We start from the raw sequence: 14,524 nt of genomic DNA, 5'->3' as shown, positions 1-14,524 counted from the left end.
CACCCTTTTTTTTTTGGGGGGGGGGGGGTTGTTTTTTGTTCATGATCTCAATTACCTAGGCATGGAGCAGAAGTTAGATGAACTTCCAATCTAAGTTACATGTGTGCTATACAGCCCTGAATTCAATGCTGTTTCATGTATATAAACCAGGGGTGGGCAAAATTCAGCCCATGGGCCAGATCCAGCCCATCAGCTGATTAGATCCGGCCCTCAGGGCACTCGCCGGTTCATTGGATTCAGCCCATGGATCTTCACATGGGGCTGAGCCCTGCCCAGGGCAGCCAGTGCTGTGCTCCTGCCTGCTCCCACTGACCCCAGTCCTAGCCAGCATGCACAGCTTCCAGCAGGGCTGCTCCCGATGCAGCTGCAGTCACCCAGCTCCCCTCACCTCCAGCAGCAGCTCCCCATCCTGCTTCTGCGCCTGCTGCGCCGTTCTGGGCAGGGAGGAAGCTTCAGCCAGGCAGCTCTTGCCCAAGTTCACAGGGCTCCAGGTCCCAGCTGCCTTCCACCCACTCCACCTGTCCAGTGCAATAATCAGTCACCTCCCGTCACAGAGGCACACAGGCAGTGGATCATGTCACAGAGGCAGTGCAGGCCCCGGCCCTATGCTGTCACCGCTCTTCGACGCTCCCGTTGCAATCCCCTGGCCTTACCCACCCATCCTGCTCCCAAACACCGCTCTGCACCTGCCCGCAGCCCCATCCCACATAGGGAGTTTTGGTGAGCTGTCGCATGGGGGGTGCTGACCCTATCTGTGACAACTCATCGAAACTTCCTGTGTGGCTTCCAAGCACAAATAATTGTCCACCCCTGATAACCAAGAGTATAACTTGGGGTGGGTGTGGATGAGCAGGACCTAATCCCCAGGCACCCATTCAGAGGCAGCTCCCAAGGGAGTCTGTGGTGGTGCAGCAGCAGCAGCCCCACTCTACAGCTATAGCAGCAACAACCAGATGCAGGCACCCCTCTTGTACTTCTTCCGTAACAGGCTTAGTCAGGGGCTCCACGTTCCCTGCCCTGGAAAAGGTTTTGTCTAGGGCACAGACCTTGCTAGTTATGAGTCTGAGTGTAACTATGAGCAAGATCAATTTGTTAGCAATACCATGAGAGAGCATCACTCCCCATATCTCCCACCCTTCCCCAACTGTTCCTGATTCTAGTTGCCTTTTCCCATTGCTTTCCGTTAACACAGTTCAGCCTTCACATCAGTAGGTATTGCATTTATACGGCACTGGCTTCCCATAGCCTATTTTAGACTTCTTTACTAATTTGCATTAATACTTGTTGTTGTAGCAGTAACTAAAAGTACCTGCACTTGCACTTGACAGAAAAGCCTCACCCATTAAACAGGGATCTGAGCCCCACAGTATATACTAGAAGAGTTTATAGCTTAACTGCTTGAAAAGCTTGTTTGATCATCTCTTAGGCTGGGTTTATGATGTTAGTAATACAAGGGGCTCTGTTGTGACTAGAGCGGGTCAATTTATTCATTGAAAATAAATTATTCAATGAATTCCCCATTTTTCTGTTCGTGAGTCATTTGTGAATCACTTTTGATTTCAAATAATGCATTTGCTGTTCATAAACATTTGCCTACATGGATTTGGCCTCAGGGATCCTTGCAAACTATTTGCTTTTACTATTAATTATCCATTGAGAGTGTGATGCAGCATTTATGTTTCCTATTTAGATGACTGGAACATTTCAAACATGTTGTATAGGGGGTTTTTTGGACAAATAATCATTCATGACATACTGGGGATTCAACAGTAATGTAACAAATAAACCAGAAGTCATCCAAGTAGTTGAGAAGAACTAATAACCTGACTCCATGAATAACAGCTGAGGGAACATAACACTTTTTTATTCATGAAATATCTGTGAATCTCTCTTTTTGTTTCTGGCTTTCCTATGAGCCCTTGGATTAACAAGAGATATCTTAATGGCAACAGAAATAATATAAATGGTTCTGTTTGTTTATCGACAGGTACCAGCAGTGCAGAAGTAAAAGAAAACCGAAATGTTAGCAACCTGGAGGATCATCCCATTGCCTCCAGTGAGAGATCAAGAGTGGGTGCATCAAGCAGTAAAAGGAAAAGGCCCTTGGAGGAAGGCAACAATGGCCATTTCTGCAAACTACAACTCATCTGGAAGAAAGTCTCATGGTCAGTGACACCAAAGAATGCCCTGGTCCAGCTACATGAACTTAAACCAGGGTTGCAATATAAAATGGTTTCCCAGACAGGCCCTGTGCATGCTCCAGTCTTTGCTGTTGCTGTAGAAGTAAATGGACTTACATTTGAAGGCACAGGACCCACAAAAAAGAAAGCCAAAATGCGGGCTGCAGAACTAGCTCTGAAGTCTTTCGTTCAGTTCCCAAATGCATGTCAAGCTCACTTTGCCATGGGGAACTGCATTAACCCATCCACAGACTTTACATCTGACCAGGCAGACTTTCCAGATACTCTGTTCAAGGAGTTTGAACCACCTACACACAGCGAGGACTTCTCGGTCTATAACCCCGTTAATAATGAATTGCTTTCCACTGCTTATCGACATGGGAGGTTACTCTGCCACACGTTGGACTTAATGGGCCACGCTAAGCAAAACAAGCGCAAGATGGCATCCAAAGCTGAGAGTGAAAAGAACCCAGTGGTGTTGCTAAATGAGCTGCGGTCGGGACTGAGGTACGTCTGCCTTTCGGAGACTGTGGAGAAGCAGCATATCAAGAGTTTTGTGATGGCAGTGAGAGTGGATGGGAGAACATTTGAAGGCTCAGGACGTAGCAAGAAGCTGGCAAAGGGCCAAGCAGCGCAGGCTGCACTCCAGGCCCTCTTTAACATTCGGCTGCCCAGTCACATTCCCAGCAGGAGTAAATGTAACCATTTGCCACAGGTGAGAGCTCTCAGGTAGCTGCCACTGAGATGAAGGAATTCTTAAGATTAATGTGATTGTTATTGTTCTAGCTGTAATTGGTGAATGATCAGGCCACTCTCCTCAAATTACAGTAAGTACAATATTTCAGCAAAGCCCTTTCTTCACAGAAAAAACCCTAGGCCCCTACAAAGGTCTTTGTGTGTACTTACCTTAAAATCATTAGAAGCAATTTGCAGGATTATCCGTAACAATTATGGATGAGTGTAAAGAAAATAGAAGGACTGTCAGCTTTTCAGTTGGCTAGAAATAATTATAACAATGACAGACGTAATGGAGGCAGGTGATTTGGGTAATGATGCAACTTTGTCACAAGAATGGAAACTATAAGGGGGTATCTTCTTGGTTCTTTTCCTATAAAGTTACATTTTGCCGAGGAGAGTACCATTCCACAGAGGTTTTTCCTTTTCTCAAAGCCTGATTTCCACACGATTCTATTGCTGATTTTTCCCTCCGGTATGTTTTACAAATGTCTAAGAGAGTGAGCAATGTAAAGGCTATGAACTGTTTTGGTGTGAGTGCATACACTCACTTACATATACACATAATATATATCAGAGGTGTATATCCTCTGGATCAGTGTCTTACAGCGTATCATATGCCACAGGCCAGCAAGGCGTTAACTTCTCAGACTTGTATGATTTTTCTGGATTCAAAGGAAACAATGATTTTTAAACACTGAGAAGCCCAACTGAGATTGAATTTGTGCCAATATGCTTGCTATAATCTAGAAGTACTACATTCTGTTACTTGCCTACACAAATACGCTATGATTAGGGTATGCAAGGAAGTCTTCAATGGAAGTACTATAGCCTAGAAGATATTATAGAAGACTGAGAGTCATTGAACCTGATGTTTTTTCCTCATTTGAAGGAATGAATTCTGGTTTGCAATGAAGTTCTGGTTTGCAGTGGAGTCCTGGGCAAGTGGTATAATTCCAGTTTCCCTGGCTAGGGACAGACATTACATATAAACTGATTTAAGTGACCAGAAACTGGTTTAAACATGTAACAGAACAGATGTGCAGTGCACATAAACCAGTTTGAAAATGGCTGAAACCAGTTTGAGATAAACCTGGTTGAAGAGATTATCAGATTTAACTAATTTGGGTCAAACCAGAATATAAAATGTCTGTCCTAGACCTCTTGCTGGCTAATGTAAACCAGACACCCCCAGCATCCCAACATGCTCTCTGGGATGAGCGGGGCTCTCTATTCCACAACGGGGCGAGCCTCTCCCCTCAACTCGCTGGCTGCAGCTCTGGCAGAGACCAAAGACATAGCAGGTTCTGCCTAGTTTCCCCCTGGCTTCCTCCCCCCCCCACTGCTCACTGCTTAAGCAGGAATCCCCTCCTTCCTTCCCTCCCTCCCATCGCCCACAGCACAGACCCCAGCCCCACGGACCTTAGGCATGTGGTATGTTAGCTAATGTCTGTGTGTGTTTCTCTCTCCAATTTCACTGGGACAGGCAGACAGAACAGTGACTGCTTAAGGCTATTTGGAGCTAATCAACAGGTGAGCCAGTAAGCTGTTTAAGAAGAGTTCGAACTAAATGGAGAGAGCATATTGTTTTGCTGATCAGGTCATAATCACTGTTATCAGCCCCCTGCTGGCCTGCTTGCCTGTCAGTTCACTGCAGGCAGTATGAAGAAGCAGGGAGATGGAGATCGAAAAACTCCGTATCATCAGCAGATGCATGCACTGCGCACACCTCCTCCCCTTGCCTCAGAGTGCTAGCCAGGGGCTGGGGTCTGGCAACATTCCCATCCCTTGAGCAGCCAGCAGGGAAAAGCCTGGGATGGTGCAGCAGACCTCCCTAATCAGAGGTCCTGTTGGGGCCTGGCCATGCCCCCCTCAGCTGAGCACTCTGCAAGGGAAGGGAGGGCTGCTTTAGCCCCCCCTGCCCCCCCCCCCCAGCTTCTACCCTGAGCCACTTGAGGCATGTGCTTGAATTTCCTCAGTCCAGAGAGAATGTCTGTCCAGTTACAAACCAGTTTAGCTTAGCCAGGTTACACTAACCTGCAAAGATTGAATCAGTTAAGGCTCAGGCTTTTTGAATGTCTGTCCCCAGCCCCTGTCTATAAAATAGGGAAATAGTTTTGTTGAGTATGTAATTTGTATGTATATACCACTTATTACTTTAAATAAATAATAGTAATTCTCATAAACATTTGTAAAGATTGACATTAGTAAGAGAGAATTTGGTCAGTTTATGAAGGAGATTACTGAATGTGATGGCTTGCAACAGGTAGAACAGTTTTGACTCAGAAGATCACTTTCAGTTTTATGCTTTTCTGATTCTCAAGGAGAAGGACATCCTATAATCCACATGCCAATATCTCCTTTTAATTTGCCAATATCTCCTCTTAATTTGTATCAGCACACTGCACTCTTTTTGAATGCGAGGAATTGTAACTTTATTTGAGCTTTAAAAATAATAATAATCTTGTTAATATTAATGGTTACACCTACCTGGTGCTTCAAATTCTTTCCAGAGCGTTCAGCAAATATCTTTTCTTTAATCCTCACTGAACTCCTGAAGTGTGCATGAATTATTAAGAAAAATATACAAACAATTGGAAGTATTAGTGTTGGAGCAAAGTTTCAGCTGTGGTAATCCAGGAACTATATGAGACAAGAATTTCTGCAGATGAAATCTTTTATAAAATCAGCTGTATAGATGGAAGGGATATAGACCAGCTTTTAGATACCAAGTACCCTTCCTCAAATCTGTAAATATTAAATAATTAGAAGTATTAAAGTATTAGAAAGGGACATCCACAATGTCTTTATGGCCACAGTGATCTCACCATTTAGGTTGTTGTGCAGGGACTCCATTTAGGTTGTTGTGCAGCGGTCTCACCGTTTAGGTTGTTGAGCAGATGTGTTGTTACAGGTATGATAAGTGTGATGACCTAACTATGTTCCTATTTTAAGTTACTGAAACTTTAGAATGTTTCATATGCAAAACAACTCTTCCATACAACTTCCTGAATTAATTACCTTTGATAAAATATATATTAATATTTACTTTTCTAAGACAGAAATCCAGGGTCTGCCCCATATTTATTCAATAATGTTACCTTTATGAAGTACATGCCAGGAAAGGATGAAGTATAATCCATGGAACATTTGTGCTAATCAGCATAAGCTACTTCAGTAGCCACAGTGAACTTAGCTAAACAGTCAATAGGTCTCTACCATGGCCTAACAGCCCTATGAATAGGAAGAATTTGATTTGTCTTATTCTACACTAGCCAGTATCATTTTCTGGGAAAGGAATTGCCAGGTACTATTCCTTGACCATTGGCACCATCATCATATCCCAGCAGGACTGCACATATTGCATGCCCATAAGCAACATACATATTCTTCAGTGTATATCACTCTCTGGTGGGCTTTTCATTTTTCAACAAACACCCTCCTCGCATGTCATATTGTTTCTGGCCTTCTGGAAGTTAAAATAACAAATGAAAGGTGTTGGTGACCTCTTTATGTCAGTCTTTTCTGTTGGGTGGTTATGGGTTGCCCAACCAAAAGTTTTTTATGACAGCACTCAGTACTTCCATTAAAACATTTCGTCTTGTTCCCACTAACCATTCCTACCAACAGATATAGCCATGAATGACTGGTGCCTCCCGACACTGGGGGGACACCATGGTGGCAAGTAGGGACTGCTCACAGCTGCCGGCATTGGTGTCAGCAGCAGTGAGTTGCAAGCAGGGATCGCCTGCAGCTGGTAGTGTGGGGGTGGGGCGGAGAAGAAAGTGGGGACCACCCGCAGCCACCACCAGCCATGTCAGCAGCAAGGAGGGGCGGGGCAGGCAGCAACTGCCCAGAGAAGCTGGCTGGCGGTGGCTTTAGCGGCGGCCAATCTCAGGGGGGGCACATGCTCCCCCTACGTGCTGCCTATGGATATAGCAGCAACACAAACCCAAGCACTGAAGGGCTGATGCGTATCCCACTGAATTCAACATGTGTCTTTACATTGACTTTATTTGGGCTTTGGATCAGGCTTTAAATCCACAGGTCCCTTCAACTGTCAAAAGGAATTATGAATTATTTCTTCAATTTACTTTCTTTGTTTCCTTCTCTTTTCTGCCCAGCTGGCTATTGTGTTAACTGAAGCGATGGCAACTGCATTGGCTGCTGGTAGTAAGAATGCCATTCACATTAGGCTGTATTCAGAAGCAGCTGTCTCATGAGCTTTTTAGATAAGTGCATTCTTTCTGCTTGCCTTGCCTGTTGCTCAACTCTGTCTTCAAGCATCTTGGGCTCATATCTTTTAATAAGATCAACTTGGTCCACCTCAAAGTTTGCTGCTGAGGAGCAAAAAGAGAGAACCCTGAAACCCCAATGCAGCCAAGAGCTTTTTTATGGCCTATTCATTTATTTATTTTTATAAGGATGTAAAATAACTGTCATTGGTACTAGGTATGGGCAAACCAGCCTAGATATAATAAGAGTTAATCCCAATAACCACCAGTATCTCATGCTTTTCTGAGACCTTCAAAAGTACATTCACCTCACAATATGAATACTTCAGTTTTGCCTGCCTTTGCAGTCCTATTCTCATCAAAGAAGGAAATAATTTGCAGGAAGTGCCAACAATCTCATGGGAATCTGCACTTTTAATGCTGCAGCCCTAAGGGGTTTGGAACATTCTGACAGTGGTTGAGGTTCTGACAATCTGAGCGGGTCAGAGCCCAGGAGAAATGAATCTGAGATACTTTTGAATGATCCCTTACAGTACAGTTCTCTAAGATGTCTTCTAATCTCTACTACACAAATGCCATCCTCACTTAGGCCTGATACAAAGAAGTACACATCAGACATAAGAGTTGTAGGGCATTGACGTCAAATCCTGATGTTCTTGATCAGCCCTTTTCAGCACATCAGATAAATGCAAACATAAAGAAATCAAGATAGATTAAATCCTCTGGAGTGGCCATGGTCTAACTGGACTTTCTACCCATTACCTAGTGCTCAATCCTACCCAGTACCTAGAGATACTGAAAATTCCCCATGAAATAGAGTTAGTGCTCTGAAGCACTTGGCACTATTCTAATAAAAATAGCTTCCCTTTCAATTTCTTCTTTGTACATACTCCACATTGTAGATGGGCTGTCTGAATATTTTTTTACCTTCTCAGGATGTAAATAGAATCTCAAGCCATGATAACTGCAAACATTTCAAAGCAATACAGTTGAAATGATTAAACAAGCCCTCAATGGTGGCTTAAATGTTGGTTGTTAACTTGGTCCAGTGCTAACAGTGATCACTTCACTTAGCAGCATGGAAATAAGCGGAATTAATTATATGAGTGTCTATGGGACATGTTATTCACAGGATGCATCTACACAAGACATTTTACTAATCTAATGTGCAGTAAAGCATCACTGTCTACATGTGCACATCAATTACTGCACATTAAATTGGTCTAATGTGCTGTTTGCTAGTACATACAAGCACTAGAAAAACAGGGAATTAAGCACTGAAAAGCACAGATCGACCCTAATCAGGAACAGTTTGCTCCCAGTTAGCCCAGGCAGTCAGGGCCACAACTGCTGCCTGGCTAAGCCCTGATCTCCATGGGGTGTGGGGGACCTGTCCCGGCTCCAGGGCAGCTCCCTCCCAGGGCCTTCCTGATCTCCACATGTCTGGGAGGGAGCTGCCCTAAAGTCTAGACAGTACCCCACCCTCGCCTCCTAGAGACGAGGCCTGACCCTAGTACCCTCTGCAAACCTAGGGCTGGCACCTGGGGGATCCTGAAGCTCCCCCTGGCTGCTGCAAGGGAGCAGGGCAGGACAGGAGCAGCCCTAGACTGAACTGCTCCCATTGGAAGCAAATTTGCTCCCAACAGACACATGTTCAGATGCTTTCCTGTGCCTGAATTTTTGCGCAGAAAATTCAAACACATTAACTGCATGTGTAGACACAACCACAGAGTCCCAGTGACCAGGAAAGACTCACTGAAGAGTAGTAATGACTTACTCATTGCATGAGTAGTAAGACAACAAAGGGGGAAAATGGAAATAATTCATGGAAATAATCCATTTCTCTTCTCTCAGTTGCTAAATCTGATCTCAGCACACGCAGCTTGGAAAGTGATATGTCACAACATTGACTATGAACTTTCCAGAGTTTTTTTTAATTACTCTTATTCCAATGCAGCCCAAGTAGGGGTTCATCATGCAAAATGCTGATGGAGAACTGACATTGGTGGGAACCCAGTATCCTGCCTGCTTATACACTGAGGGCTCTTTCAGTGGTGTCACAATGCAGCATGTTCATTTCAGAAACATCAAGGTGACCTCCAACTACATTTGACCAGTTTACAGATTGTTTTTCTAATCTTATACTCCTACTAATCTATCTCACTCAGTATAAACAGCATTCTTACTGCTGTAAAGCAGAACCATTAATTAAAATTGCCATAACAAATTAGTAATAGAGGGGTACTTGGATTTCAAATGGATATAAATTAAAAAGGAATAGGTATGAAAATCGCATTCACCCTGCTTTGAAATTGCTTAACACTGCTCTTGCTGGTTTGTTCAAAGTAGACTCAAAACCAGGGCTGCTTGTTTGCTTCTTTAAAGATAACGTGATCTGATTGTCCATAGTCATGTGTAGCTGCAAAGAAGGGCTTTTTCCTGTGAATGAGGCTAAACAGTTTGAACCCAGTTTATTCCCAGATTTACCTAAAGCCTCACTTGCAGTCCAGAGCAACCTGAGAATCCCCTTTCCACTGATGCTTTATGCAGTGCAGGTCAGAGATTCCTGTTAATCAACCTAAGTAACATTTTAGCACACAGTGCCATGTAGACAATAATCACTGTGTATGGAAGAGAGAGGTGTATATGGGAGGGCAGAGAGGGAGGGGACAGAGACAATAGCTCATTCCCTCTGAACCGGTTCCCCACAAAGACATGTTTCTCTGTAAGCTGGAAAACAGACTTCATTTTCATATTGTATCAATTGTTCCTGCTTCCCCTCCCTTATTTCTCTAACCAGCCTTGCTTGCCAGCATTCTTGCAATCATGCCCTCGCGCCAGTGTTGCAATTAAGCCAGGGCTCAGGTTGTCAGTGATAGATTTGACTCTGGTGCAAAGTGAGACAGCATGTAGCTGGCGCTGAGTTCTGAGAAGCTGTTCCCATGTGCCTTATGTGAACAGTTTTGTCTAGTCAAGTGACCAGACAGATTTTTTTTAACCTTCTCCTCCCCCATACTATGCAAACAAAGGCAGCTGATAGGGACTTGTGGTGCTCCTGACACTGAAAGGCTAAGAGGGGAGGGAGAAGGAGAAAGATGCTTGTGTAATATAAATGGTGCTTGATTTTAGAGCTTCTATTTCTGCCTCCCATTAGCACCAACCACCTAGGGAGGAAGTTTCTTTTTATAACCATGGCCATGCACAGTTGCAACATTTATAGGATTATAGTTTCTTAATGTCAAAAAATTGAAACGGAGCCAAGATGGTTACACAGCACTAGTGGACGAGATATAATTATTGTTATTAAAATTGATATTACTTCAACTTCTAGGAACTCTAATCATGAACTGAGACCCTGTTGTGCTTAGGCCTGTACTCAGACCAAAAGGATGGCTGCTGCACTGGAGAGCATATAATATAAGCATAAATTGAGAGGGAGCCGATGCATGTAAGCAGACAGATAAGGGAGCACAAGAAATAGTGTCACGATAGTGGGTGCCCTTTCGTGTAGAAGAATCAGGACTCTTTAGCTGAAGAAATATGTTTTCTTTAGAAAAACTAAATTGATGAGGAGTCTGAGTGCATATGAGTGTTACATGTCCCTCAATGCTCCACTGCTCTCCTGCTCCCCTTTCTTCCTTCCTGTGGGTCTTTTGCACTCCCATTCTCCCTTCCCCATGGTTAATCTGTTGATTCAATGATATCATTGCTAACCGCCTCTTGAGTTACTACCTTGGGAGCTATCACCCCTATTTTCCTCCAACTGGGTGTATTTTTACTACCTACTGAACACATCTACACATGCAGTTATGGCACATGAATAAACTGTGGAGCTCATTGCTCCACACTTTATTGCTCCTGGGCATGCCATTTGAATGTGCACCCAGGAGCAATTAACTGCAGAGCAATAAACTCTGCAGTTTACTCATGTGCAGCACGTGGAGCCAGGGCAGAGCAACCCCGGCAGGCAGGGGGCCCCAGGGGTCGGCTTGCCAGCTCGAGGCAGCTCCCCCTGGCTCCATGTGCTGCAGAGGGGCTGGCTGGGGCACAAGGGTGCTAGCTGGCAGGCAGCACCTGCACTGAAGCATTCTCATGCCCCCACCAGCTGGGCAGCATCTGCATGTGTGCTGCTACAGAGTTTTTTACTCCACAGCAGGATAGTACTTGTATGCTGCTGTAGAGTAAATTAGTTGACTCCAGCCTAATAGGGGTACATATGTAGCTCACTGAAATATTTACTGCGCAGCTAATTAATCAACTGCACAGTAAATGTCTCATGTAGAAGCGCCCACTGCCTATCCTTCTGTTCTGAGCTCCTCAGCAGTCTTCCCATGGTGCTCTGTGCCACTGTTATGCCCTCTGCTGCTCTCTGCATCCTTCTTGTGCCTTTGGCTACATGAGAGGGAAGAGCTGGTAAAGGTATTAGCAGGGGACTCGCTATAAACTTTCCTGCTTGCCTTCAGGAGAGAACTGCCATACAGGGCCTCTACAGGAAAGGTCTGCAGCATCAGGACCTTGGTGGGAGATGCAGCACAACAGGTGACCAAACAGCAAGAGATGAGTTGGGATTGCAAGAAAACAGAACAGCTTAGCAGATATCTAAGTACTACTTCTGAGTGGTTAGTGACGTGCAAAAATAATAATAATTATTATTATTAATGTTAATGGCCCTGCTGCATTCCCAGGCCTTATAAATAATTCTATTATCTCCCAGGGGCAAATGTACAAAAACTAAAGCCATTTTTCTACAGTATAGAAACCTTTCAGACTATCAGAAATGTGCTATAGCTTTCCAAAATATACAGGTAAGATGACAGATATTCATTTTTCATTTGGTAATTAAACTGAAGAGCTCTTTGTGTTGAAAGTGCACATGGGATTATCATTAAATGGCTCGGACCAAGCAGAGTGAATGCTGGTGGCCAGCTGTTCTTGTAATGTAATTTTTAAATTATTATTCCATCCATCCCTCTCAGCAGACAGCATTTGATTTCTTATTCTCAGAGTGTATATTGCTTATTAAGTAAGGATAGTGAGTCACAGTGTGGACTTTGCTAACTTTTGCTGTTTACTAGTCTGAACCAAGTTCTCCTAACCAGAAAGCTAATGATGAGGATCATGTGATTTGTGGAGAATTATTATGCATATAATATAACGGTGTGAGAGTTTGTCTGGAATGATGAGATCTTTGGCAATGAGCTGGGCTAGTTATGACATGAAAGCTTGAATCCCTGTCTAGTGCCATTGTCTTATAAAACTTTCTTTAGAAGCTGCCACTTACAGCTGTAAGTGTTGTTTCTCCTGTGTTGCTTTTTGGCTAAGTGAGCTGGAGACATTTCAGACAGCTCCCAGCAAGCTGGACTTCATTTGAGCTCCATCTTTCTCTTGGACTTGTGTCCTCACATTGTTTACAATGATTTATTATTATCTAATTTACACATGCTATGATCATTCTGCTTCACTCAATGGGGCAGTAAGAAAAGTGCCCACGGTGATCCTATCTCTGCTTGGTTCCACACAAATCCTTTTTGAGTTTAGATGACTGCTAAAGAGATTTCAGAGTTGCATTCTGTATCTGTCTGTCACTGATATCCACATCTACAATGCCCTAATTATTCAAACAGATTTTTCCATTCAGATCCAAAACCAGGCTTGTACCGAGTTGTTTTACGATGGCTGACTCCCTCTTGTGGTGCTTCTGCCAAGTGTATGTGATGAATCCATTGCTAAGTGATGAGATTGAACGATACAGCAAAATTACAAAGCACCCTGAAATATTCAGTGACTCACATCGTCCCTTTACCTGAACAGCCCAGTGACTTTCTTATTAGGAAGACATTGTCATATGCAATAGTAATAGCAGTTTGTTCTATTGTTACTGCTTGTGGGGGAGCCTTCATTGTTTTGGAGTACTTTATATTAGTTTAGTTAGTTTGGCTGTCATTCTATAGTCATTTTGGACAAGAACAATTTCTGCATCAAACCTTTGGTCTCAACCAAACTGCTTAGGCAACATTACAGTGTGAAAAAGAATATACTTAGGACCAAACACAAATGCGCGCACGCACGCACACACACACACAGTCTTATACACAGACACACATTTGTAGTCCTAATTTTATATATAAATACTAAGAAAGAGAAACAAAAGGCTTTGGAACCATATATTAGGACCAGACTCTCACACATATTATGTGTGATCCTTATTTGTAGAAAAACAGACCATGTGTATCTTTACAAAGCGCATAAAATATACTTTCTTAAGGCCTTAAATTTGGGGGGTTTGTGCACCAACAAACTCAACTTATTTTGGAGCTAAGGGTGCTCAACACTCTGAACATCAGTCCCATCATGTGTGCTTGATGAAGAAACATCTTCGCACCCAAACAAAAGTCCTGAATGGAAAGCAAATCATTGAACATTTATTAGCTGCTTGCTTTTATATTCAGAAACTAGAAGTGGGCATCCAACACCAACAGAAACAGAATTAGATGCCATATTAACTCAAATGTTAGACAACTCTGAATATAAAACAACCTCCAAAAATTAGATTCTGTATATGAAACATTTAAAAACAATGGTTGTGATTTTTCAGGTATACAATCCAATTACGGGAGGTTTGCTTTGAATTTCCACTGCTACAGCATGGAAAATAAATCTGGGGGATCAGGTGGCCCCCCTTGCCCTCCGCCTCCCCACCTTTTCTCCCTGCAGCCCTTCCCCCCACCTCTTACTGCCAGACCCTGCTCTCCTTGAGCCTGTGGAAGTGAGGGGGAAATTTGAAAACACTGATTTTGAAATAAACAGGTCTATAGTAATAGACTTAGTTCATGCAGAACTGATGCATTTTACCATTTCTGAAACTGCTGCAAGTTTTAGCATCAGTACTCCATAAGCACACTTTTAAGCAGCATGTTTGTATTTACTTATATGCAGCTCAAACTATGCATGATATTAGTCCAAAGCCAAAAGGTTAATGATGTACCATATAGTCCAGTGGGCTGGACCCCAGCAGAGTTAACAGCATTTCAAACCATAGTGACCCCACAGCTCAGCACTGCTCAGTATGTGTGTGTACTCTAGATACCCTCACAAAGGAGCCATGTGCTAATTAGCCCCACGCTGATGACTGAAACCAGGTGTTCTTGTCATGAGTCCTGGGATGCTCCAAAAATACGCATGCAGATGAGGTAGAGAGCAACCTGATCCTGCTCTACTTCATGGAGGACAGGGCCACGCTAATTATATGTGACAGGCTGACAGAGAGGGTGACAGAGGGATTCTAGGTGGCCCCATATGGTGGTGTTTGCTAGTCATTTAAGGCTGGTGAATTAACAGTAATCACTGGAAATGGGAAAGAAAGAAAGGCACAGC

General features: G+C 43.5%; 1 protein-coding gene across 1 annotated transcript in view; it reads left to right on the top strand.

The window, feature by feature from the left end:
* Positions 1 to 14,524, top strand: part of ADARB2 (adenosine deaminase, RNA specific B2 (inactive)) — a 218,290-nt gene that overhangs the window by 18,525 nt on the left and 185,241 nt on the right. Inside the window, exon 2 of the mRNA XM_019508177.1 lies at positions 1,988 to 2,895. Coding sequence (XP_019363722.1) covers positions 1,988 to 2,895 — 908 coding nt within the window. The remainder of the gene's footprint in view (positions 1 to 1,987; positions 2,896 to 14,524) is intronic.

This window comes from Gavialis gangeticus, unplaced genomic scaffold (genome assembly GCF_001723915.1).
Source record: "Gavialis gangeticus isolate Ggan-Ray unplaced genomic scaffold, GavGan_comp1, whole genome shotgun sequence".
Lineage (NCBI taxonomy): Eukaryota > Metazoa > Chordata > Crocodylia > Gavialidae > Gavialis > Gavialis gangeticus.
The sequence above is the reverse complement of the archived record's forward strand: the minus strand, read 5'-3'. Positions and strand labels throughout refer to the sequence as shown.